At 36.7% G+C, this 25,726-nt stretch overlaps 1 protein-coding gene across 1 annotated transcript in view; it reads left to right on the forward strand.

The window, feature by feature from the left end:
• Positions 1–25,726, forward strand: part of LOC123552947 (protein unc-80 homolog) — a 101,962-nt gene that overhangs the window by 56,653 nt on the left and 19,583 nt on the right. The window contains 14 exon segments of the mRNA XM_053541548.1: positions 899–1,083; positions 1,575–1,704; positions 3,446–3,514; positions 6,515–6,622; positions 7,928–8,038; positions 8,896–9,053; positions 9,573–9,695; positions 10,345–10,564; positions 16,288–16,367; positions 17,105–17,231; positions 17,500–17,539; positions 18,578–18,633; positions 19,746–19,840; positions 19,842–19,913. Coding sequence (XP_053397523.1) covers positions 899–1,083; positions 1,575–1,704; positions 3,446–3,514; positions 6,515–6,622; positions 7,928–8,038; positions 8,896–9,053; positions 9,573–9,695; positions 10,345–10,564; positions 16,288–16,367; positions 17,105–17,231; positions 17,500–17,539; positions 18,578–18,633; positions 19,746–19,840; positions 19,842–19,913 — 1,574 coding nt within the window.

The following is a 25,726-nucleotide window of genomic DNA, read 5'->3' on the forward strand; positions in this document are numbered from 1 at the left end:
TAACTTGTATCACCACAAGATCTTGCTTCCTTTCTTCAACTGGCCAGATTCCTTCATGGGTTCCAGAGGTATGGCCCCTTAAAGGTCCAAAATTGGCTATTTTGACTTTTGCAGCCATATAGAGACTTCATTTATGGTTTTATCTAATACAAACTTCCAAAATATCTTCAACAACAATAAATCTTGGATTCCATGACAAATCAGATCCAATCATAGGTTCCAGAGTTATTTTATATCTGATTACCTCCCCCAGTAAGTACTTACAGGACTTATTTGAAATTTATTATTGTTATTAGTTGAACTGAGACAATCAGGGTAGATAACTATGGACTGATTTTATTTCAAATTACCTCCCTTTATTTCAAATTAAAATTGTTATATCTCCATAACTACTGAAGATACTGAACTGAAATTTCATTTATGTCAACAGATTTATTTGGCAGATCCTTCTTTTGTCCACTTACAATATTTTTTTTTTAATTGCTTCCTTTTTACGTTACTATAAATAGCTTATTTTTGGTAACTTTTTTATTATTGGCCGTAGGGAAAACAAGAGACCAGTTTTCTGTGGTACAACATGGATGGTACCTCCAATTTTTAGGTGTACTTTAACATATCTATACCTTGTAAGATTTTTTTTTCTTTTTGGTTAAATTTCTTCCCGTAGTTGTTCCTGTCTTTTGGACTTAGATATTTTTTCTGAGGACCTTCTTGTCCTCAAGTGCAATGATAACAGGTGAGCGATAAAGGGCCATCATGGCCCTCTTGTTGTCCTTTGTTTTCAATGTTAACAGCAGTATCAGAAGTCTGGATAGAGAATTTATATTTGTGTGCTTTCCTTATAAGTTAACATATATATTAATGATAAAAAGTGAAGGTGTACAATTGTGTTTTACAGTTAATGGATAAAATGTTCTCCCTGATGACGAGCTCGTTCAACTGGACCCAGGATCTATGTTTGTTCCTGAATGTGATCAATGGTTGTATCATACTACATTGTGAAGATTCTGCTCTGCTTAGATACAGTCTAGCTACAATCCTCAACACCTGTATACACTTCAAACAAATATTCTCTATGAATGGGTATGTATTTTTTAATCAATGTATGAAGAACTGTGTTCACCAGTCAAAAGATGGAAAATTTCAAAAATTTATCAGTGACAGTGCTTGATTGCCCTCCAGAAAACTTTGATTTTTATGTCCCTGAATGAAGGTGTATAGAAATAGCATTGTCATGTTTGTGAGAACACATACTGAAAATTTTATTACATCACTTTAAAATGTTTTGAATTAAATACATGTCAGTAAATATCATTTAGATTGGAATAGTACATGGCGTTTACATTTCGGCTGACATTTGTGGTATTGTGGCTCTGTAGAAATTACATATTGTGAGATGTAAAAAGCTATACTTGAACAGACATTATGAGTAAAGTGCTAGGGATTTCTGTAAAGCCCTGTCAGTACAGTGCTATGAAATTATGCTGGTATAATAATGCATGTGCTGGAATGTCCATTTTAAAAGCCTAGTCATTATTATGTAATAAGACTTGATAATTGTTTTTAATTTTCAGATTCCTGAATGTGATACCAACATTACTTAGAACTTACAGCAACCATCAGCCTAACCCTGTTATATGTAAGGCTATACAGTTTGTGTGTAAACAGCTCTACATACTTCACAGGAAACCATTCATGTTACAGGTTCGTATGATAAACTTCCATTGAAAGAATACTACCGGGTTATTATGTCCCACCACTGTTTGGGAGACATACTGATTTACTCCTGTCTGTGTGTCTGTGTGTGTGTGTGTGTGTGTGTGTGTGTGTGTGTGTGTGTGTGTGTGTCTGTCTGTCTGTCTGTCTGTCTGTCTGTCTGTCACAAATCTTGTCTGCAGTCTTAGTTGAACATTTCTCTTCCGATCTTTACCAAAATTGAACAAAATGTGTTTGGCAATAAGTCCTTGGCCAAGTTCGATAACTAGCCAAATCGGCCTTGGCACCTCCGAATTATGACCCTTGAAACTTGTTTTTTTTTTGATAATCAAAGCACTGAAAGTCTGATAAGGCAGTTGAGGTATTTGTGCATGGTTGACTCGTATACTATTATTCAGGTGATTAGGCAGTTGTGGGAGGCATGTGCTTTTCTCAGAAGCAGCTCTAGTTATTAAAGGACAAATTTTCATGGATTTCATGGTTGAATCAAAAATGAAACTCCAATTAATAAATAAGAATCCCATTACTGGGAAATCCACAAATTCATGTCTTTGAAATAGCTTCTTTTTTTTTTACAAAACCATGAACTTCCATGCCCATGAAATTAACCTTTACCCTGCTAAATTTCTAAAATGGACTGTCCTATCATTCTATTTGGGCAGTAAAATTTATTATTGGAAGGGGTGCTCACTGAAAAGTTACTGACTGAACAGCAAACAGTGCAGACTATATCTGTGCAGGCTGATCTTGGTCTGCTCTGGTTGCAAAGGCAAAATCACTTGCCTCCAGCAGACTAAAGGTTAAATGATTTAACAGTTGCTGTTCAATTTCATAAATATTTCCAGGAATTATGTACTTTTACCTCTGTGTAAGGCTTAAACTCTCTTGAATAATTATATTACATACTGTAATATTAGATTTTTTGTCTGCTTAGCTCAGTAGGGAGAGCGTTGGTCTACGGATCGCGGGGTTGCGAGTTCGATCCCTGGGCAGGGCATATGTTCTCCGTGACGATATGATAGAAGACATTGTGTCTCAAATCATTCATACTCCACCTCTGATAATTCATGTGGGGAAGTTGGCAGTTACTTGCGGAGAACATGTTTGTACTGGTAAAGAATCCAGGAACACTGGTTAGGTTAACTGCCCGCCGTTACATGACTGAAATACTGTTGAAAAACAGCGTTAAACCCAAAACAAGCAAACAACAAACAAATCATCATAAAGCGAGAATATTTTAAGATCCCCATGTTAAGAATATGTTAAGAAACTTATCCCAGAAATTATATATTAATTTATGTGTACTTACCTTTTCTGACAACAAGAAGCCCTCTTAGCTAGATAGGGGAGAGTGCAGATCTATGGGTCGTGAGTTCGATCCCCAGGTGAGGCATATGTTCTCTGTGACGATTTGATAAAAGACATTGTGGCTGAAATCATTTGTCCTCCACCTCTGATTCATACGGGGAAGTTGGCAGTTACTTGCAGAGAACAGGTTTTTACTGGTACAGAATCCAGGAACACTGAGTATGTTAACTGCTCACCGTTACATAACTGAAATACAATTGAAAAGTGGCACTATACCAAAAACAAACAAACAAATGTGCTGACATCAGCCGTGCACCAGGTATTTTTACAATGTACTATTATTTCCTTGGCTCATTTTAGAATGATATGTTAAAGATTTATTTCAGATTACTAGCCTTACTTAAAAAATGTTTTTTTGCAGTTGTTTGGAAGCACATCACCTATATTGGATTTTAAGTCTGCCACCACTGGCCTTAAAGATACGAGTAAGGTAGGTTAGCTTTGGTTTGTGTTACTGTCATTGATGTATGTGACATAAATTTTGACAATAATTATCACAGACTGAGATGTTACATCATCCTGCTACAGCTTCAAACCTGGTTTGTTTGCTGTTGATACAAGTCTGTTGCTGCTACCTTTTTGTCAGATTTTTGTATGTTTGAAATAGGAAGAGCTACTGCATGGGTATTATATTGGAAACATTTGAGCCGTGCCATGGGAAAACCAACATAGTGGGTTTGCGACCAGCATGGATCCAGACCAGCCTGCGCATCCGCGCAGTCTGGTCAGGATCCATGCTGTTCGCTTGTAAAGCCGATTGGAATTGGAGAAACTGTTAGCGAACAGCATGGATCCTGACCAGACTGCGCAGATGCGCAGGCTGGTCTGGATCCATGCTGGTTGCAAACCCACTATGTTGGTTTTCACATGGCACGGCTCATTTAATGTTTTTAGCTCACCTGTCACAAAGTGACAAGGTGAGCTTTTGTGATCGTGCGGTGTCCGTCGTCCGTCCGTGCGTGTGTGCGTCCGTCCGTAAACTTTTGCTTGTGACCACTCTAGAGGTCACATTTTTCATGGGATATTTATGAAAGTTGATCAGAATGTTCATCTTGATGATATCTAGGTCAAGTTCGAAATTGGGTCACGTGCCTTCAAAAATAAGGTCAGTAGATCTAAAAATAGAAAAACCTTGTGACCTCTCTAGAGGCCATATATTTCAGAAGATCTTCATGAAAATTGGTCAGAATGTTCACCTTGATGATATCTAGGTCAAGTTCGAAACTGGGTCACATGCCGTCAAAAACTAGGTCAGCGGGTCTTAAAATAGAAAAACCTTGTGACCTCTCTAGAGGCCATATATTTCACAAGATCTTCATGAAAATTGGTCAGAACGTTCATCTTGATGATATCTAGGTCAAGTTCGAAACTGGGTCATGTGCCATCAAAAACTAGGTCAGTAGGTCAAATAATAGAAAAACCTTGTGACCTCTCTAAAGGCCACATTTTTCATGGGATCTGTATGAAAGTTGGTCTGAATGTTTATCTTGATGATATCTAGGTCAAGTTCAAAACTGGGTCACGTGCCTTCAAAAACTAGGTCAGTAGGTCTAAAAATATAAAAACCTTGTGACCTCTCTAGAGGCCATACATTTCATGAGATCTTCATGAAAATTGGTCAGAATGTTCACCTTGATGATATCTAGGTCAAGTTCGAAAGTGGGTCACATGCCATCAAAAACTAGGTCAGTAGGTCAAATAATAGAAAAACCTTGTGACCTCTCTAGAGGCCACATTTTTCATGGGATCTGTATGAAAGTTGGTCTGAATGTTTATCTTGATGATATCTAGGTCAAGTTCGAAACTGGGTCACGTGCGGTCAAAAACTAGGTCAGTAGGTCTAAAAATATAAAAACCTTGTGACCTCTCTAGAGGCCATACATTTCATGAGATCTTCATGAAAATTGGTCAGAATGTTCACCTTGATGATATCTAGGTCAAGTTCGAAAGTGGGTCACGTGCCTTCAAAAACTAGGTCAGTAGGTTAAATAATAGAAAAACCTTGTGACCTCTCTAGAGGCCATATTTTTCATGGGATCTGTATGAAAGTTGGTCTGAATGTTCATCTTGATGATATCTAGGTCAGTTTCGAAAGTGGGTCACGTGCCTTCAAAAACTAGGTCAGTAGGTCAAATAATAGAAAAACCTTTTGACCTCTCTAAAGGCCATATTTTTCATGGGATCTGTATGAAAGTTGGTCTGAATGTTCATCTTGATGATATCTAGGTCAAGTTCGAAACAGGGTCAAGTGCCATCAAAAACTAGGTCAGTAGGTCTAAAAATAGGAAAACCTTGTGACCTCTCTAGAGGCCATACTTGTGAATGGATCTCCATAAAAATTGGTCAGAATGTTCACCTTGATAATATCTAGGTCAAATTTGAAACTGGGTCACGTACCTTTAACAACTAGGTCAGTAGGTCAAATAATAAAAAAACCTTGTGACCTCTCTAGAGGCCCTACTTTTCATGGGATCTGTATGAAAGTTGGTCTGAATGTTCATCTTGATGATATCTAGGTCAAGTTTGAAACTGGGTCAACTGCGGTCAAAAACAAGGTCAGTACGTCTAAAATTATTAAAATTTTTGATCTCTCTAGAGGCCATATTTTTCAGTGGATCTTCATGAAAATTGATATGAATGTTCACCTTGATGATATCTAGGTCAGTTTCGAAACTGGGTCACATGCGGTCAAAAACTAGGCCAGTAGGTATAAAAATAGAAAAACCTTGTGACCTCTCTAGAGGCCATATTTTTCATGACATCTTCATGAAAATAAGTGAGAATGTTCACCTTGATGATATCTAGGTTAAATTCAAAACAGGGTCACGTACCTTCGAAAACTAGGTCAATAGATCAAATAATAGAAAAACCTTGTGACCTCTCTAGAGACCATATTTTCAATGGATCTTCTTGCAAATTGGTCAGAGTTTTTATCTTGATAATATCTAGGTCAAGTTCAAAACTGGGTCACATGAGCTCAAAAACTAGGTCACTATGTCAAATAATAGAAAAAACGACGTCATACTCAAAACTTGGTCATGTGGGAGAGGTGAGCGATTCAGGACCATCATTGTCCTCTTGTTTAATGCATCTTCTGGAAAGCACAGCAGTCAGGTAATAGTCCTTGAATTATAACGGGATTATGATAATACTTGACTTCCATGCCTGGCAGGATTGGGTAAATATCTGTCTTACACAGGCAGACATCAAACTTAAAGATCATTTTTATTTCAGAGTTAATACCATTGCAACATTTTCAAAGATATATGTATGAATACTGTATATCATTTATTATATCAAACATCCCATTGCACATGTGTAGCTTGCCTTTTTCCTATGGAAAAGACAAGATGATCTACTGTCTGGATAACCTTGTCCTCCCCTATTGAGACAAGCAAGTAGCTGTTATCTATATGAAATTCTATTATAGGTACAGCCAGATTGCCTGTTTGACTTGCTACTGTCTCTGGAGAAAGATGTCCCTGATACATTGTGTATACTCGACATTGTGAATGGAGAAAAACCTTTCAAAGCTTTGGTAAGATTGTCTAAGTTGAGAACTCCCTACCCCCAGCCTTCTTGAATATCTATGATGGACAGGTTATAGTGAAACTTTTGTTAATGACATCTGAGGAGTAAATATCTTCCGAAGGACAAATCTTTATATAAATTAGTCTCACAAGAGGAACAACCTCTAAACAACAAATATATTTCAGTCTTTCCTGTGGTGTTACCTCAAGACTTCACTGTAGATTCAGTAACTACTGAAAACTATATTCATAATTGTACCCCCCGACAACAAAGTTGTAAGAGGGGGTATACTGGTTTCAGGTTGTCTGTCTGTCCGTAGACGCAATCTTGTGCGCACCATCTCTCCTTATCCCCGTGACAGAATTTAATGAAACTTCACACAAGTGATCAGTACCAACAGTAGTTGTGCATGGGGCATGTTAGGTTCTTTTAGAAAAAAAATTTGCAGAGTTATGGGACTTTGTTTTTTTGTTAATATACTATATACATAGACACAATCTTGTGCGCACCATCTCTTCTCGTCCCCTTGACACAATTTAATGAAACTTCACACAAGTGATCAGTACCAACAGTAGTTATGCATGGGGCATGTTGGGTTCTTTTAGAAAAAAAATTTGCAGAGTTATGGGACTTTGTTTTTTTGTTACTATACTATATACATAGACACAATCTTGTGCGCACCATCTCTCCTCATCCCCTTGACACAATTTAATGAAACTTCACACAAGTGATCAGTAACAACAGTAGTTGTGTATGGGGCATGTTAGGTTCTTTCAACGACAAAAATTGCAGAGTTATGGGACTTTGTTTCTTGTTAACATACTATGTACATACAGTCTGCATATGCAATCTTGTGCGTGCCTAATCTACCAAACCCTTACACAATTTAATGAAACTTCACACAAGTGATCAGTCCCAAAACCCTAGTTGTGCATGGTGCATGTTACATTCTTTTAGATAAATATTCTGCATAGTTATGGGACTTTGTTTTTTGTTACTATACTGTATACATACAGTCTATATACATACAGTCCACATAATTATGCAATCTTGTGTGCGTCAGATTGCAATGTACTGTGTCAGTGCATGCGGGGGTACATTCATCACCTTTAGTGATAGCTCTAGTTTTATAAGATTAAATCTCATTGAAGAAAATAACAAATATATGGTGTTTTTAGACTGTTTTTAGGATAAAGATATGTTAGACCTGAATTTTTTAGATTGAGGATATTTTTAATAAAATTCTTAGAATGAAGCTAAAGTAAAGTTACAAATTTTTTACCTTGACCAATTTTCTGTTTGAATATTTCAGGATTTTTGTTATGAGAATGAGCCTGACACATTTAACCTGATAGATGTAATAGACATGTGTGTAACAGTGGTTGTGTACTCACCCGACTCATTTAGAAGTGTACAGATGCTTGTATGTATACATACTGTTCAGATTGTGAACTAAAATTAGAAGACTTCTAATCATTTTTCCTTTTACTTTTAGGCAAAAAATTGTCAGTCAGGACTTTTATAGAATGTCTAAGGTTGAACAATTCCACTGCCTCTTATGATCTTCATTGACCTGACTGGCGTTATGTGCTGGTGTGATGTAGTCTGGTCATGTGACAACAGGGAAGCTCCATACTAGCAGTAGCTGCAGGCTTTTGTCCTTAATGGCTGATGTTTATTAGTATCAGTGGCCTCGACCCTCCTATTGATATATAATGTGTTGACGCTCTACTTCTTTGATGAGACAAGATTATATCACAGGATCACCAGCAATAAAACAACTTGGCTGATGAAAACCATGAGATATGGTAGAAATATTTGATTATCAAAGTTCATTGTTTGGAAGCCTTGTCTGGAATAAATTGAAAGGCTTTTATGTTAATAAATGAACAAGTGAAAAATTGTCACTTTTCTGCTGTATGGATGGCATTAGTTTACTGAAATATTTTGGTAAGGCATAGGTTTTACGTAACTGATGAGAATATGCTACAGAAATCGGTGTGAAGCTTTCTGGTCTCTTTTGATACACATGCACTTTGAAATCTTGTTAAATTTTATATACAATGGACATAAAATGCTGAAGTTTGGGCCAAAATGACCTTTGATGGGACTTAAATGCATGAATTGTGAGTTTTTAAAATGAAACAAGTGGAAAATATCTTCCTTTTTTTTTCATGATTTATTTTTGTGGACTGACATGATCATGAAATTCACTAAAAACTACTCCCACCCATAAATAACATTGATTTCATAGTATTTATAAAGTGTTATGTTTTATAGACAACCCTTGAAATTGTACTACCCCGCTATCTGGAACATATGAAAACTGAGACAAACAAGAAGGATAACCCTCCAGCAGCAAGGGCAGAAATCAACATGATCAGTAACATTGGTTGTTCTATAAGGGCTCTCATCACTTCATGTGATTTCTTCTCAAGGTAATTGATATACAAGCTGAAATGATGGAACAAATGTATTATCTATTCCTTCTGTGTTTGTTTAAAGGCAGCATGTTAGCAGTTTCAGTATATATATTGCTTCTTTTAGTACCACAAGACATGTTTTATTGATGCTCTGTATATAAGTTACTTCATTAGTATCTCTATTGGAATCAGTTTGTGTCTTAGCTATTACTTTTATACAATAAAGGAATTTCAGTGAAACTACACAACAGTGAGGTATGTCAGGCACAATTGTCAGTTCTGTTCTATCAAGGTCACTAACTCTTACCCAGAGTCAGGTGTGCCATTTAAGGGGCATATGTGTGCAAACAAATTTTATGTTTATAATCTTGTGCGTAAATTTGATAGAGGCAAGTTATGCGTGTTGTTAATTTTGTTAAGGCCCTTAATGCATGGTAATAAAACAGCAGTTTAAATCTTGCATATTTCTCTCTTCAAATAATAAAGGATTTTTTGCAAGAAATTAGAAATAGCATGATTACTGTTCTACTGTAGGAGTATGAGTTTACCCCTCCGTCAACTAGAAGCAGAGAAAAGCAGTATGAAGGACAAGGGTCGAGGTGGCTCTCCTGTAGAGACAAGTGTCTTCTATGATGAGAGGGAGGATTCTACTTGCGGGTAAGTAACACAAATATCTGTTGTTGCAGTGAGTCATTTGTTTACAGAATGTGTTCCTTTATCACAGTAATGTTGTATACTGTCAAAAGTTGAAAAATGGCTGGAGGAAATTTAAACAACACTTTCTTCTTGTATCTTCTTGTACAATATTTCTTATGAAGTGTATTAAGAAGTGACATTCTGTGGAATCATAAATATTCACGTGGAACTAAACATTTTCATTGAAATCTACATTGTTGAACTTTTTTATAGCAAAAATGTCCTCAGAAGTGTAAATTTCCCAAAAGAAACTCATTGCAAAATTTACCAGTGGACCAAATTTTTTCAGATCAGTTTAAGAAAAAAATCAAGCACACGACCCTGTCTTTCTTACTGGCTGAATTTCCTGTGTATGGAATTGTGCTATGAAAAATAATATGGTTTCACAAAACTCTGCATTGCAGAATCAGTATTTGTTTCAAACCTTCAGACCTTCACTAACAGAGATTGTGACATAATTAGTAACTCTTCATATGGTGATTTACCTGATTACTTATTTACACACAGTTATATGTAAAGGTGACTGATGAGGCAAGTTTGAGATACTGCAATACTATAATATAGTATATGTAGCACTGGAAGGACTATTGTGTTATCATCACTATTACAGCAGACATATGGAGGAAGGAAGAAGTAGAAAAGGTACACACTACGACCAGGATGACGAAGATCTGCAGATGAGGAATGATTTCCGAAAACCTCGTGACTGTCTGTTGAATGTGATTGCTGAATTTTACTCTACCTGTCAGCCAAGACTTCGAGAACTGAGAAAAATACTAGCAGATCCTTCATTCCGACCACCAGAGCTTCTCGACCATAAGTCACATAATGTAAGTAATGTAAATGACTTCTGCAGAATGAATTAATGTTTAAAGGTATTGCAAATTTTAAGAATTGAGTTGTTAAAGGTAGATTAGTATTGTTTGAATTAACTTGATCCTTAATTACTTCAGGTCTCTTTAAAGATAAGTCTTCAGTTGTAGTATGCTCATATATTGTTTTACCCAGTTAAATGCCATGTTGCAAGATTTACTTCCACCACAGTGTTGATAACTTATTAGTCCCCTACTGGTTGAAAACCAGTTTCGGGGACTATAGGAATGCGCTTTTCCGTCATTCCGTCCGTCCGTCTGTCCGTCCGTCCGCCTGTCCGTCCATCCGTCTGTCCGTCCGCCTGTCCGTCCATCCGTCTGTCCGTCCGTCCGTCCGTCCGTCCGTCCGTCCGTCCGCAATTTCGTGTCCGGTCCATAACTCTGTCATCCATGAAGGGATTTTAATATTACTTGGCACAAATGTTCCCCATGATGAGACGACGTGTCATGCGCAAAACCCGGACCCCTAGCTCAAAGGTCAAGGTCACAATTGGAGGTCAAAGGTCAACAGGGCTTTTTTCCTGTCCGGTCCATAACTCTCCCATCCATGAAGGGATTTTAATATTACTTGGCATAAATGTTCCCCATGATGAGACGACGTGTCATGCGCAAAACCCGGACCCCTAGCTCAAAGGTCAAGGTCACAGTTGGAGGTCAAAGGTCAACAGGGCTTTTTTCCTGTCCGGTCCATAACTCTCCCCTCCATGAAGGGATTTTAATATTACTTGGCACAAATGTTCCCCATGATGAGACGACGTGTCATGCGCAAAACCTAGACACCTAGCTTAAAGGTCAAGGTCACAATTTGAGGTCAAAGGTCAACAAGGCTTTTTTCCTGTCCCGGTCCATAACTCTCCCATCTATGAAGGGATTTTAATATTACTTGGCACAAATGTACCCCATAATAAGACGATGTGTCGTGCACAACTTTCAAACCCCTAGCTCAAAGGTCAAGGTCACACTTAGCAGTCAAATGTTAACATAGCATGAACAGGGTCTGTTTCGTGTCGGTCCATAACTCTGACATTCATTAAGGAATTTTAATATCACTTAGCACAAGTGTTCCCATGATGAGACGACGTGTCGTGCGCAAATCCCAGACCCCCAGCTCAAAGGTCAAGGTCACAATTGGGGGTCAAAGGTCAATAAGGTTTTTTCCCTGTCCGATCCAGAACTCTGTCATCCATCAAGGGATTACAATATTACTTGGCATAAATGTTTCCCATGATGAGACGACGTGTCATGCGCAACACCCAGTACCCTAGCTTAAAGGTCAAGGTCACACTTTGAGATCAAAGGTCAAGAGGATTTTTTTTCCTGTCCGGTCTATAACTTTGTCATGCAAAGCAGGATTTAGATATCAGTTGGCACAAATATTCCCTGGATGAGACAACATGTCATGCGCAAGAACCAGGTCCCTAGGTCTAAGGTCAAGGTCATATTTAGAGGTCAAAGGTCAAATTCAAGAATGACTTTGTACGGAACATTTCTTCTTCATGCATGGAGGGATTTTGATGTAACTTGGACCAAATGTTCACCACCATGAGGCACCCTTGTGTTTAGAATTACGTCCCTTTGTTGTTACTATAAATAGATTTTATTGTAACTTTTTTATTACTGGCGGTAGAGAAAAATCGTGACCACTTTTCTGTGGTACAACATGCATGTTACATCCAATTTTTAGGTGTATTTTGACCTATCTCTACCTGGTAAAGAGTTTCTTGTGGACTTATATTATATAGATTTTTTTTTTTTTTTTTTTTTTTTTTTAAAAGATTAATTTCCCTTTGTCACGGTGGGGAAACCACGTGACTAACTTGGGTAACGTGCACGCAAAAGTGCTAAAAATAGGCCCGCTTCAGGTATGTTTTTTCACTTTAACTTTTTTGATCCGCAATTGTTTTAAACGAGATAACGTGCATAAACCCCGCAATAAAAAGCTCTTTCATCGGATATATGTAACTTGATGAAACTCTCTCCCATTTTTACGTAATCCTTGCCCAACCGATTCGAAAGATGCAAAATATTTTGGTAACGAACACGTCTGTTCACAAGTTACGCACCTAGCACAGATTCTGCAGAGAATTTCCGCTGGAATTTAAGTTTAAAATAAAGCTTGTCATTGTCCAAAGTCCTGTACCATATAATTGACATGACTATTCAGGAATATTAAAGATATCGTAAGACAAAGGGTGCGGTAACGTACACGTTGCGGTTTTTCAGGAGGTAACGTACACGTCATTTTCCCCCAGAGGGTAACGTACACGTCAAAGACTATTTATCATGCATGTAGACCATCTTTGTCTTTAAATGACTGAATTGTTAACATTTTGACATTGTTAAAAAAGATGCAAATGCTGGGAACAGGCTGTTTTTCTTTCGGTATGTTAGTATATACAGAAATGCTACAGTGAAAATGTGTAGCGTCGGTCCTCATCCTAGCTTGGAAATAATTACACGTTTACAGCTCTTGTATATCTATACATAAATAGGTAAGATGATAAAATTTTGAAATTATTTTGCTCTAAATCCATCATATGCGCAACTGACCATGTATCTTTGAGTGAAAAAGTTGACAGTTGCTTACGGGTGATGGAAGCCTAGTACTTGTTCTTTCCAGTAACGATAGTTAGTTTAGTTGTCCACACCATATGATTCTGACTTTTGAAAGAGACAAACAAAAAGAAGTATTAAATACGCATATAGGTATAATTGTTGCACCGAGAGTAACAGCAGTAAAACTATATTCTATTTATAGCACGGAGAATGAATATATTTGCCAGGAGTGCGAAATGTCTTTTCGGAGAAAAAGTAATTTAAAGGCGCACGAGAAGAGACATAGTGGAGCGTGAACCTACCACTGTTGTGGGAAAAACTTTTTTTGGACGACCCATTTTCTTAAAATAACAACAGAAAAAAACTTGTTACTTTTCTTTTTGACATGTTTATATTAATAAATTGTATATCATTGATTTTACTTGGATTCCATACAAGTTTCTTATACATACAGAGAGGTAATTAAAAATGGAGTCAGTAAGAGTTATGATTCCTTATCACTGCACTATCTTTCACTGACCTGTATTAATGTACAAAGTATCAAATCAACCCTTCATAGTTTTTGGCTTGGGCTTCAGTCAAGCTCCTTGCTTTTCCTTTTCATACATAAAGGGAGGTGATTCAAAAATGGGGTCAGCTAAAGTAATGGTCCTTTGACATTCACTTTGCTTCACTGACCTCTATCAATGTATCAAGTATCAAGACAATCCTTTATATGGTTTTGACATTGGCCCCAGACAAGTTTTTTCCATAGATAAAGGGAGGTTATTCAAAAATAAGATCAGTTAGAGTTATGGTTCTTTGACACTGTACTTCCTTTCATTGGACCTCTATTTATGTGCAAAGTTTCAAGTCAATCCTTTATATAATTTCGACTTGGGCTTCAGACAAGCTTTCTATATAATGATAAGGGGAGGTAATTTAAAAATGTGACCATTACACTGCGCTTCCTCTGTCAATGTGTAAAGTATCTTCAAATTCTTCAAATAGTTTTTGACTTGGGCTCTGGACAAGTCTTTTTTATAAGGATAAGGGGAGATAATTGAAAAATGGGACCATCTAGAGTTATGGTTCTTTGATACAGCACATCCTCTCACTGTGTTCGATCATTGTATGAAGTAACAAATTAGCACCTTTATTATTTCTTGAGTTATGCTCCGGACAAGAAGCGTGACGGACGCCAGCCGGTCCCCAACGGACAGAAAGACGGACGCCGGAAAAGTGATCCCTATATGTCGCAGCTACTTTGTAGTAGGCGACACAAAATCTGTCTAAGTCAACTGTACTTGGTTAAAAAAAATCAACTTTTTTGCGACATTTTCTAACTTTTTTTGCGATCAAATATAGCTTAGTTTAGTAAAATAGTTAATTGTAATCTCGTTAATGCTTATATAAGGTATTTGATTTTGTGAATGAACAGCCTAAACATAACCGAGGCTGTTACTTTAAAGCTTTGGATGTAACTGATGCATTTATAGATCTATATTATCAGAATATGTCAGCATTTATAATTTAATCAACCATGGAATGACTATGTCCTTAGATATGCAAAATTTAGGTCAATACTGATATGTTGTTTCAGTAAGGAGGTCTAAATGAATAACTAGCTGACCAACAAACTGTCACTAACCCACAGAAAGAATAACATTACTCCCGCACGATAATTTAAACGACAACGTGTTTATATTATTGGCTGATTGTTATGGTCCCATGCATGATAGAACTCAAACAGTTTGTCAATGATTCAAATAAGGTGCATGCTGTCATATTAAACAAAAAGATTTTCTGTATTGTAACGTTTTAATAAAGAAAAATCATGGTTATCAAGCATGCTATCGTTCCAGTTATCGTTCAGAATTTATACTAATTTCAGCATCTTTTTAACAATATAAAAAATGTTTACAGTTCAACGGGTCATCAAGAAGATTCGAACATATGGATTTGATTAAACCCTGCGGACAGACGGACATGGTTTATTCCCAGAAACCTAATTAACTTTTGATAGTTGGAAAAAAAAAAGTTGACATTTAAAATGGCAACTGCTAACAATGTTTACTTGTCAAAATAACATACACGATTAGACCATAAAATTCCAAATGCTATTCATTTTCACTTTAGCATTTCTGTATATACTAACATACCGAAAGAAAAACAGCCTGTTCCCAGCATCTGCATCTTTTTTTTAACAATATCAAAATGTTTACAGTTCAGTCATTTAAAGACAAAGATGTTCTACATGCATGATAAATAGTTTTTGACGTGTACGTTACCCTCTGGGGAAAAATGACGTGTACGTTACCTCCTGAAAAACCGCAACGTGTACGTTACCGCACCCTTTGTCTTACGATATCTTTTAATATTCCTGAATAATCATGTTAAATATTTGGTACAGGACTTTGGACAATGACAAGCTTTATTTTAAACCTAATTCCAGCAAAAATTCTCTGCAGAATCTGTGCTAGGTGCGTAACTTGTGAACAGACGTGTTCGTTACCAAAATATTTTGCATCTTTCGAATCGGTTGGGCAAGGATTACGTAAAAACGGGAGAGAGTTTCATCAAGTTACATATATCCGATGAAAGAGCTTTTTATTGCGGGGTTTATGCACGTTATCTCGTTTAAAACAATGGCGGATCAAAAAAGTTATAGTGAAAAAACATACCTGAAGCGGGCCTATTTTTAGCACTTTTGCGTGCACGTTATCCGATTTAGTCACGTGGTTTCCCCACCGTGTTTGTTGTTACTATAAATAACTTACATGATAACATTTTTATAATCAGCCAAAAAAATTCAATATGAAAACAACTATAGGTTTTTATATATATAAATTTTAATCCAAGTGTTTTGTTATTACATATTGTATATATAGTACAACATTGTTTATACATCATTGACAGATATCAGTTCATTATGTTATACTGCAGTAGAGAAAATTAGGTGCCTTCCAGTAGGGGACTTTGTATTGCATGGCAATACTTCATTCACTTGTTTGTATTTGTCTTTTGTCTATCTTATCAAGATTGAAAATACTTGTGTAATATATGTTTTGATACTGGGCCATGATTTTTAAATGTATGAAAAGTCTGTTTTCTTGTGAATAATTATTATAGTGCTATTTTTACAGAGACTGGCAGAGATTGCTCACACCCTGTTGAAGTTGGCACCCTATGATTCAGAAACAATGAGCTGTGCTGGCATGCAGAGGTAGGCATATATGATGAAGTTTTATGGTTTATAATAACTTCTTAATTTGCCAAAGGTTTCTTTCTGCAGGACATTTTTCACCACATGACAATGGAATTTTTAAGGAAGACTTGCCTTGTTTTTTAAAAGCAGCAGTCATATTAATGCATGTAGGTTAGTTGGCTCCTGTAAATTAATTATGCCCCCCATGAAGAAGGAGGGGTATATTGTTTTGCATATGTCTGTCAGTCGGTCGGTATGTAGACCAATCAGTTTCCGGATAATAACTCAAGAACGTTTGGACCTAGGATCATGACAGTTGATAGGGATGTTGTTCATGACCAGCAGATGACCCTTATCGATTTTGAGATGAGTAGGTCAAAGGTCAAGGTCAGAGTGACCCAGAGCAGTTAAACCGTTTCCAGACAGTAACTCGTGAATGCCTGGGCCTAGGATCTCGTCATGTCATTACTCATGTCTGTATTTAGATCGGTGGCAAGGACTGTAATTACAGATTTAGTATTAAAGTTAAAGATGGACATGTTGCTGTTATAAACTGAGAACATCATACAACGAAATTTCATGATATATTTGAATTAGATATATGTAGTTTGACATTGACTGATTGCAGAAATACATCTGAGAATCACAGACAGTCAGATTTCATGATATATTTGAACAAAATATAATTAGAAATGGACTGGTTTCAGCATTATATCCAAGAACAGGAACCAGTGAGATTATATGATATTTTTCAGGTATATGACAGAGATTCTGCCAATCACAGACTGGTCCCAGGAAGCTGTGAGGCCAGCACTAAACCTGATACTGAGACGTCTAGACAGACTCTTTAGTAAACTGTCCAAAAACAAGAACAATCTGAAGGTTTGTAGTACAGTCAATTACAGAATATAGTTCACAAAGTTAAGAGATTTTTAAGTAGATGGCTGTTATATTTTGCTGTTCCATGGAATTAAAGTTGAAAAATTTGAACTGTGTACAAGTGCTCTCTGTTCTTACAGAGTTTTTCAGGAGAAATGCTATTTGTTATATTTTTGAGAATGGTATTGAATGCTTCCTAATATTTCAGTAAACTAATTGTATGTGTGAACAAATTCAGAGCTTTGGGTTTTTGATTGTTCTAATATTTCAGAGAAAGTGTGACTGGGAGGCTGCTGCTAATTTGCTGAAAGGTGAGTTCCTTAAATTATAACTTAGTTTGTAAGTTGCACAGAATACTTAATTTTAACTGGATACAAAGACTACTTTTCGTAGAAATTAGTTTGCCTAAAATTTTAACTGTGTCATTGGTCCTTGAAATGGGATGTATTGGGTCAATGGTAAACTTGAGAGGGGACATATTGGGTCAGTAGTAGTACTGTCTGACTTGAAAATCAAGCGTTGTGACTTCGAGCTTTGGCTCCTTGAAACAAAATTACAGACATTGGGATATGAGTCCCATGTATGGATGCATTACATCTAGCATGCCTTAGAACTAGAGAAGCTTCTGGAATTGTTGCATTATCTGAATCTTGCACTGCCCACCAAACCTCCTTGGTAGCCTAGTGATAGAGCGCCCCCTTCCAGTGCGGGAAGTTGTGGGTTCACTCCTTAGCCATGTTTTACCAGAAATGTTAAAAATGGTACTGCTAGCTTCCTCGATTGGCGCTCATCTTTAACAGGACAGTTCTAGGACTTGTCAGCCCAATGTCGGTATAATGTGACTGATCGGGAAATCATGTCATGTGTCTACAATATGATATTTTAGTAAGGCAACACTACGAAGTTGAGCACTGTGCTCACAGCTACAAGTAGACTTCATCATTTATATGATTTAAAAGATGCTAAGCCGGAACACATATACTGCACTAAGTTACTTATAGTCTTCAGGAGAAAGAGGAAATATGTGTTACTGATGGTGACTAAAAATAACCTTATGCGTACTCGCATGAAATGTTCGCCCAGAAATTAGCTTTTCACAAGACTGTCAGTATGCTGAAACATTTGAGATATCTTTAAGCAATGTTTTCCTTCCATCTGAAACTGTCCTGTTTGCTAATAGAGAGAAAATACTGCAAGATTTTAAGTTAGTGATGCTAGAAATAGAAATTGTATTTTTTTTTTTTTAGGCAGCTTTATTTACAAATTCTTTGTATACTTGTAGTTATATCTGTATGTGATTGTTTTAAACATTTGTTGTTCAATATTTATGTAATTGTATCTTATTTTAGGTGTGTTCATGACGTTGAAAAAGTTCCCGTACATTGCACATTTGCCACATTTAAAGGTGAGTTAAATTTTTAAACTTCCTTGACAATAACTCAGAAAGATGTTTCTTTGCACATACTTCCATGCTGTAGACATTGTAACCTGTGCAAGCTGGCTGTCAAATAAAAGTTTTATAGAAAGTGTTTAAATTGATTGCTATTAGGTAATTGAAATCATATGAAAAAAATAGAAAATTTTGTTTATTGTGAATCTTGATAGCCCTGGTAATTGCCTTTGAGAATTGTTAGCTTGCTTGTCAATGAAAGGTTTTGTAGCTCAAGTAAATTGTTGAATAAAATATTATATGACATGAAATAAAGCTTACCTTTACGTTTGACCTTTTATCTGTTATGAAAGAAAATGAGGCAAGGGCAAAAAATTGCAAGTTGTCACTTGTTCTGCTTGTGCATTGCGCACAAGATGTAAAAATTCCATATGTTTAATATACAGCCACAGTAGGTCAGTGGTAGAGTTCCCACTTTGAGTGTGGGTGGTCAATGGTTTAATCCCTGGCCACGTCACATCAAAGATGCGAAATATTGTACTTGCTTGGCTTAAAGTATTTAAAGGGTTATATCGGGAGGTAAAATCTGTTACTGGATACCTAGTTGGTAGTACAAGGGCATCGTAGGCATAGTCTTTTGATCATAGTCAAACTTTGTTAACTCAAACTTGGCGGAACCAGCAAAATTTGTTCGAGTGATCGGTTGTTTGAGTTATAGAACAAAATTCATTATATAGGGATTTTTCTTGGACCTGACGACGAGTTTGAGAGAAAGGTGGTGTACGTATTATCTGAGTTCAAGTGAACGAAGTTTGACTGTATATGGAATGTTAAATGAGCCGCGCCATGAGAAAACCAACATAGTGGCTTTGCGACCAGCATGGATCCAGACCAGCCTGCGCATCCGCGCAGTCTGGTCAGAATCCATGCTGTTCACGAACAGTTTCTCCAATTCCAATAGGCTTTAAAAGCGAACAGCATGGATCCTGACTAGACTGCGCGGATGCGCAGGCTGGTCTGGATTCATGCTGGTTGCAAAGCCACTATGTTGGTTTTCCCATGGCACGGCTCAAATTATGCTTTACCTTTATCTTAAAAAGCACAATCCATTTTTAATTTTTTATCAGACGCTGATCAATGTGCTCATCACCATAGTTCTATCAAGTGGTTTCTCAGACAGTAAGGAGAGCCTGCCGGGCATGGGTGTGTTCCGGGCGGAGCACAGTACTCCATTATACCACCAATTTCTGTTCTGAGGTTGTCAAACTTGTTGCCATGCAGATGCAGGCTTTGGGGGAAAGGGACATTTTGTATTTACTTACAAATTGTTTTGATCCCTTTTTAAAAAGTGGAAATAGTTTACTGATTATTGTTATGTTGCTTTTGTTATTTATTCGACACAAGTTTCTTTATTTCAACATTTTCATGCTTTTTTATCTTTTGTCGTATTTTACTGTTTTGGTAATGTAAATATAAAACAGTATATGATTTTGTTAGAAAAAAGTTGGATAAATTTCTAAAATTATCTGATGTTTTAGTATTTAAATTTATACAGTAATATAGGCTGTATTTTTTGTCTATAGAACACTTAAATACTAATTTAAGTTTATTCAGTAAATCATAATTTAGATATTTAAAACCTTTCTTAAACGTGTTTGCTACAGTTGTGTGTGTCTGTCTGTTTTAGCATGTGTGTCTGTAGTTTATAAAGTACAAATAAGTTTTGCCAATCTGCTTTAGTAAAGTCTTGAAGAGATATCTGGTTTTAGTGCAGAAACTGCCATAAAAATAGTAACGTTCTTTTCTGATACAAGTGTATGCCTGATAGTGAAGTTACCATATACCTAAATATTCTAGAATATATAAATAAACACTATGTTCTATGATACTTTAACCACTTCCATGAGCAGATCTATCTGTGATGCTTCACCTTTTCAACCAGAAGACCTGTCCTGTGTTAATGTACCTTTTCCACCAGCAGATCTTTTTTATGATCCATTCATTTGTAAACAATCAAACCAAACTTTGACAGTCCCTCAAATTAGAATTTTCCAGTAGGTGGCTGCTTTACAGATTCAATTTATGTAGAACATTTTGCAATTGGAATTTGGAAATGTGAATGCTAGCTAAGGAGCTGCTAAACTAAAGTGGCTGCTTTCACAGATTGCGAGATATTCACAAAGTAACATCTAGGAAATTTCACTGTTTATGAAATGCTACAAAGTAATTGCTCTGTCTTATTTCAGCTTTTGTGTTAAGAGTTTTTGTGTGGCTGAAAATTGTTTCATGTTTTGTGTTAGAATTGTTTCCAAATGTTTGTTCCCACATGTTTACATATTAGATCAGAAACGTTTTAGCTTTAGGCAATAGAATATTTACCTGCCAATAGTCAAGCTTTCAGTATGTGAATGGAATGCAGTTTGAATTTAATCCAGACGGATTTTAGACTTTCTATTATTTGCAGTAGATGAAGGCTACAGAGCCAGTCAGTTTGAGCATAGATTAGTAATGCACACGTATGCTTATTTATATTGATAGTGTTAGGCACCGATATGCTTTAGTCCCAAAACCTTGTGGGTCATATTAGGTGGCACTGGTTTTTGCTTGAAACAATATTTAGCCATGATGTTTAGTTTGAAGAAAGGAAATTTAAAGGGAATATAACTCTAATAATTCTAAGAGTTATGGTTCTGTGTCAATTCATATCAGCCCTGTCTATAGAAATATTGTTGTTATTATTAGACATTTCTAGGGGACGCATTTCAAACTTCAGGACTTTGAAAACAGTACCTTAATTTTCACTTTCCTAATATCAGTACAGCACAGACACACACAGTTTCAACAAGTTGCATCATCTGGCTAGGCTAGTTCTATGTGATCAATTTACAGAAGAAACATGAAGTTTTCTTTATCTCAGCATGCAAACATGCATCCACAGTTAAGAAGCTGTCAGTAATCTTAAAAAAAACATTTCTGACCAGATCAGTAATCAAGTTATGCTGTCAGTTCCGTGAAATGAATGTCTTAGATCGACAAATGTGACACTGCTTGTGGACATGAACCCTTAACCCGTATCATGCTGGACACAATTGATTCTGCTTTTGCGACCTATTTAGACCATGATCAGCCTGCACATTCATGCAGTCTGATCATGATCTGCACTGTTCGCCATTCAGTCAGTATTTTTTGAACCCCTTTTAACAGTTAGTTGTACTGTCCAGATTGACAGACAGACACGTTCATTATAGAAATTTAGCAGGGTAAGAGTTAAGTATGATTTCAAAAGAAATGGGGTATTATGTAGTCCTAATTCCTGAGCTTTTTTGTCAGTCTCTTTGTTTCGTCTGTGTTTTGTCCTTTGTACCATAGTGTGTACTATTGTTTGGATGTCATTCTTAGAATAAAACATTTTGTTCTTGTGTTGTGTCAGTATACAGGGTACTACGGATGGATTCGGGCAGAACTCATGCTGCAGACAAACAATGTAAGAGCACGCACATGTATATGCTGCAATATATAGCCCATGGAATGCTTATGTTGTATAATTATTGTAATTTGACTTCTGCCTTCTTATACATATTCAACTGTGTAAATATAACCAGCTCTTCTGAGAATACTTCCTATAGTGAATGCATTTGTTATATAAGTGCAGTGAAAACTGTGTATATATATATTAACCTTCCCCACTCTCTTACCACAAACCAAATATGTGCCTGCAAATGGCATGTTTTATTATAACTAAGAGAGATACTGTTAGTCGTTTTTTTGTTTTTTTTAAAAAAAAAAATAGGTTTGGTTGGAGCAATATTACCTTGTAAGTTAATGATTTTGTTTTCATACAATGCTGAAGCATGTCACAGTAAATTCTGTGATTACCAGTTGAAGTAAATCCTGTTTGAGGTAGAATTGTGTTTTAGTTGATCTTACTTAAGGTGGCATGGCAACCATATATCTGGGCTCCAACCAGCTGATCTAATTTTGTTTAAAAGTTAAGTAAAGACAAAATTTAGTTGAAAGCTGCTAGGCTTTGAAGCCTAGCTCATTCTTGTAAAAGATAATGTTTGAGCTGCGCCATGAGAAAACCACCATAGTGCCTAGCGACCAGCATGGATCCAGACTAGCCTGCGCATCAGCGCAGTCTGGTCAGGATTCACGCTGTTCGCTAATGGTTTCTCTAATTGCAATAGGCTTTGAAAGCGAACAGCATGGATCCTGACCAGACTGCGCGGATGCGCAGGCTGGTTTGGATCCATGCTGGTCGCAAAGGAACTATGTTGGTTTTCTCATGGCGTGGCTCGTTTTATGCTTTGGCCTAAGTTTCATGCAATAGAAAATGCTTTGATCTTTAAAGTTATTTCATTTTTGTATTTCATTGATATGTTTTTTATTAAGTTTTCTGTTTTCCTGTTTGCAGCTACATAAACACTGTGTTGTATTCTATGTGCAATTCTGCACTTTTCTGTTGATTTGATATCCAACAGAAATAGATGAACCATAATTATTCCCTTTACCACAGCTTCAGTGACATTCAGAAAAAACATGTTTTGTTTATGATCAAGAAAGTTTTCCATAGGTGTAAAAATGATTCCAATTACCTTACTAACCTCAGATAGCATCAGTAACCATAGAAGTTTTATCCTTTTTTTAATCCCCCGCCATGGCGGAGGGATTATAGGAATGGTCTGCGTCCGTCCTTCCGTCCGTCCGTCTTTCCGTCCGTCCTTCCGTCTTTCCGTCCGTAACAAAATCGTGTCCGGTCCATATCTCCTAAACCCCTTGAAGGATTTTCATGAAACTTGGGTCAAATGATCACCTCATCAAGACGATGTGCAAACCCATGAGTCAGCCTTGTCGGTTCAAGGTCAAGGTCACACTCAAGGTCAAATGTTTGGGGCCTGCCATTTTGTGTCCGCTCTATATCTCCTAAACCCCTTGAAGGAATTTTAAAACTTGGGTCAAATGCCCACCTCATCAAGACGATGTGCAGAACCCATGAGTCAGCCATGCTGGCTCAAGGTCAAGGTCACAACTCAAGGTCAAAGGTTTGAGCCTTCCATTTTGTGTCCGCGCTAATCTCTTAAACCCCTTAAAAGGGAATTTTATAAAACTTGGGTAAAATGATCACCTCATCAAGTTTGATGTGCAGAACCCATGAGCCCGTCATGCTGGCTCAAGGCCCAAGGTCACAACTTAGGGTCAAAGTTTGAACCTTCCATTTTGTGTTCGCTCTATATCTCCTAAACCCCTTAAAGGATTTTTATCAAACTTGGTCAAACGATCCCCTCATCAAGGCGATGTGCAGAACTTATGAGTCAGCCATGTCGGCCTCAAGGTCAAGGTCAAAACCCTGAAGGTCAAAGGTTTGAGCCTGCCTTTTCCCGTGTCCGCTCTATATCTCCTAAACCCCTTGAAGGAATTTTATAAAACTTGGTAAAATTTGATTACCTCATCAGAACGATGTGCAGAAATTAGAGTCAACCATGCCAGCTCAAGGTCAAGGTCACAACAAAGGGGTCGAAGGTTTGAGCCTTCCATTTGGTGTCCACTCTGTATCTCCTTAACCCCTTGAAGGATTTCATCAAACTTGGGTCAAATGATCACCTCATCAAGAACTCATGAGTCAGCCATGTCAACTCGAGGTCAAGGTCACAACTGAAGGTCAAAGGTTTCAGCTCTGTATCTCCTAAACCCCTTGAAGGATTTTCATGAAACTTTGGTCAAATGATCACCTCATCAAGATGTTGTGCAGAATTCATGAGTCAGCCATGTCAGTTCAAGGTCAAGGTCACAGCTAAAATCAAAGGTTTTACCCTTTCACTATCAATAGCAGGGGCGGGGGATTTAGCTGTCTCTCAGACTGCCTTGTCCTTACTAAAATCAATGGTCAGATACATCTCTAAAAACTGTGAGGCAATTGATGACATTAGTTTTGCAAAATATTAAGATATAGTGTAATTGTAATACATGCAGTTTTGGTAAAATTAATGTTTTGTTCATGTAATCAGAACAATTATTATTTGGCCTTATTTCTTTACACAAGGACCTGTGATTATTCTTAATGAAGGAAGTATTGACATGCACCAGCATAGTTTTAACAAACGTATGAAAATGTAGCCTTAAAAATGGATTGAGCTACTATTTCTGACTATATTTAACAATTTCAGTTATGGTACATGCTTTGCTTCTAAATTTACATCATTTTGCAGTTAAAAGGGCTTAAAAATATATCTAAAATCATTATTATAGATAATACTGTAATACTAAAAACTTTCTTTATATATAAATTGATATAATTTTTCTTTATATATAAATTGATATAATTTTGAAATAATTAAATCTATATATATATATAGTCCTTGTCATTGGTCTAAATGCAGCCATGTGTTTAATGATTAAGTCATATAGACTCATAAATTGAGTCAAATCACATATTGACCCCAGGAATCAATGTTAATGAAATGTGACATTGTACACAATTCTAGATCATAACACAAGAAAGAATAGCAGCTGCCAAGAACATTTACAACCTTATCCAGGGCTTGACAAATCCACTCATCTGCTCGTAGATACAAGAAGAATTTGGCTTAAGGCAAGCGGAAATGGCTGTAGTACTCGTCCTGCAGGACAAGTGCGATTTTCAACCAAAAATAAAATAAATCTGATTAAAACAGAGCCGTGCAGAAGCTAGATATCGAAAGATCTAATTTAGAAATGGTTGATTTGTTGTTTCGTTACATTGAGTCTAAAATCCATCCTGGTACTTTGGGTACCACATTATGATCACATTAGCTAGATGCACAATAGTTTAGAACAAGACTATGGTATGTAAGGTTTTTAACTGACTTTAAAAAGGCGCTGTCTGTAAAAATAGTTTTTGCTTAGCGACTTGCTGGACAAGTAAGAATTTTAGCGGGACGAGTTGTTTTCAAAGAATTTGTCAAGCCCTGTAATCTTCAAGTACCAGTAACTTTCAGGTTGTATGTTTTAATAAGCAGATAAGTTATTGCCTTTATGGTTTTGCCAGTATTCATACTTAGGTTATTAATTTTCTATCCAGCAATATGTACAAGGTCTGCATGTGCACTAATGATTATATATAGCTGTAAGC

Source organism: Mercenaria mercenaria, chromosome 4, assembly GCF_021730395.1.
Source record: "Mercenaria mercenaria strain notata chromosome 4, MADL_Memer_1, whole genome shotgun sequence".
Lineage (NCBI taxonomy): Eukaryota > Metazoa > Mollusca > Bivalvia > Venerida > Veneridae > Mercenaria > Mercenaria mercenaria.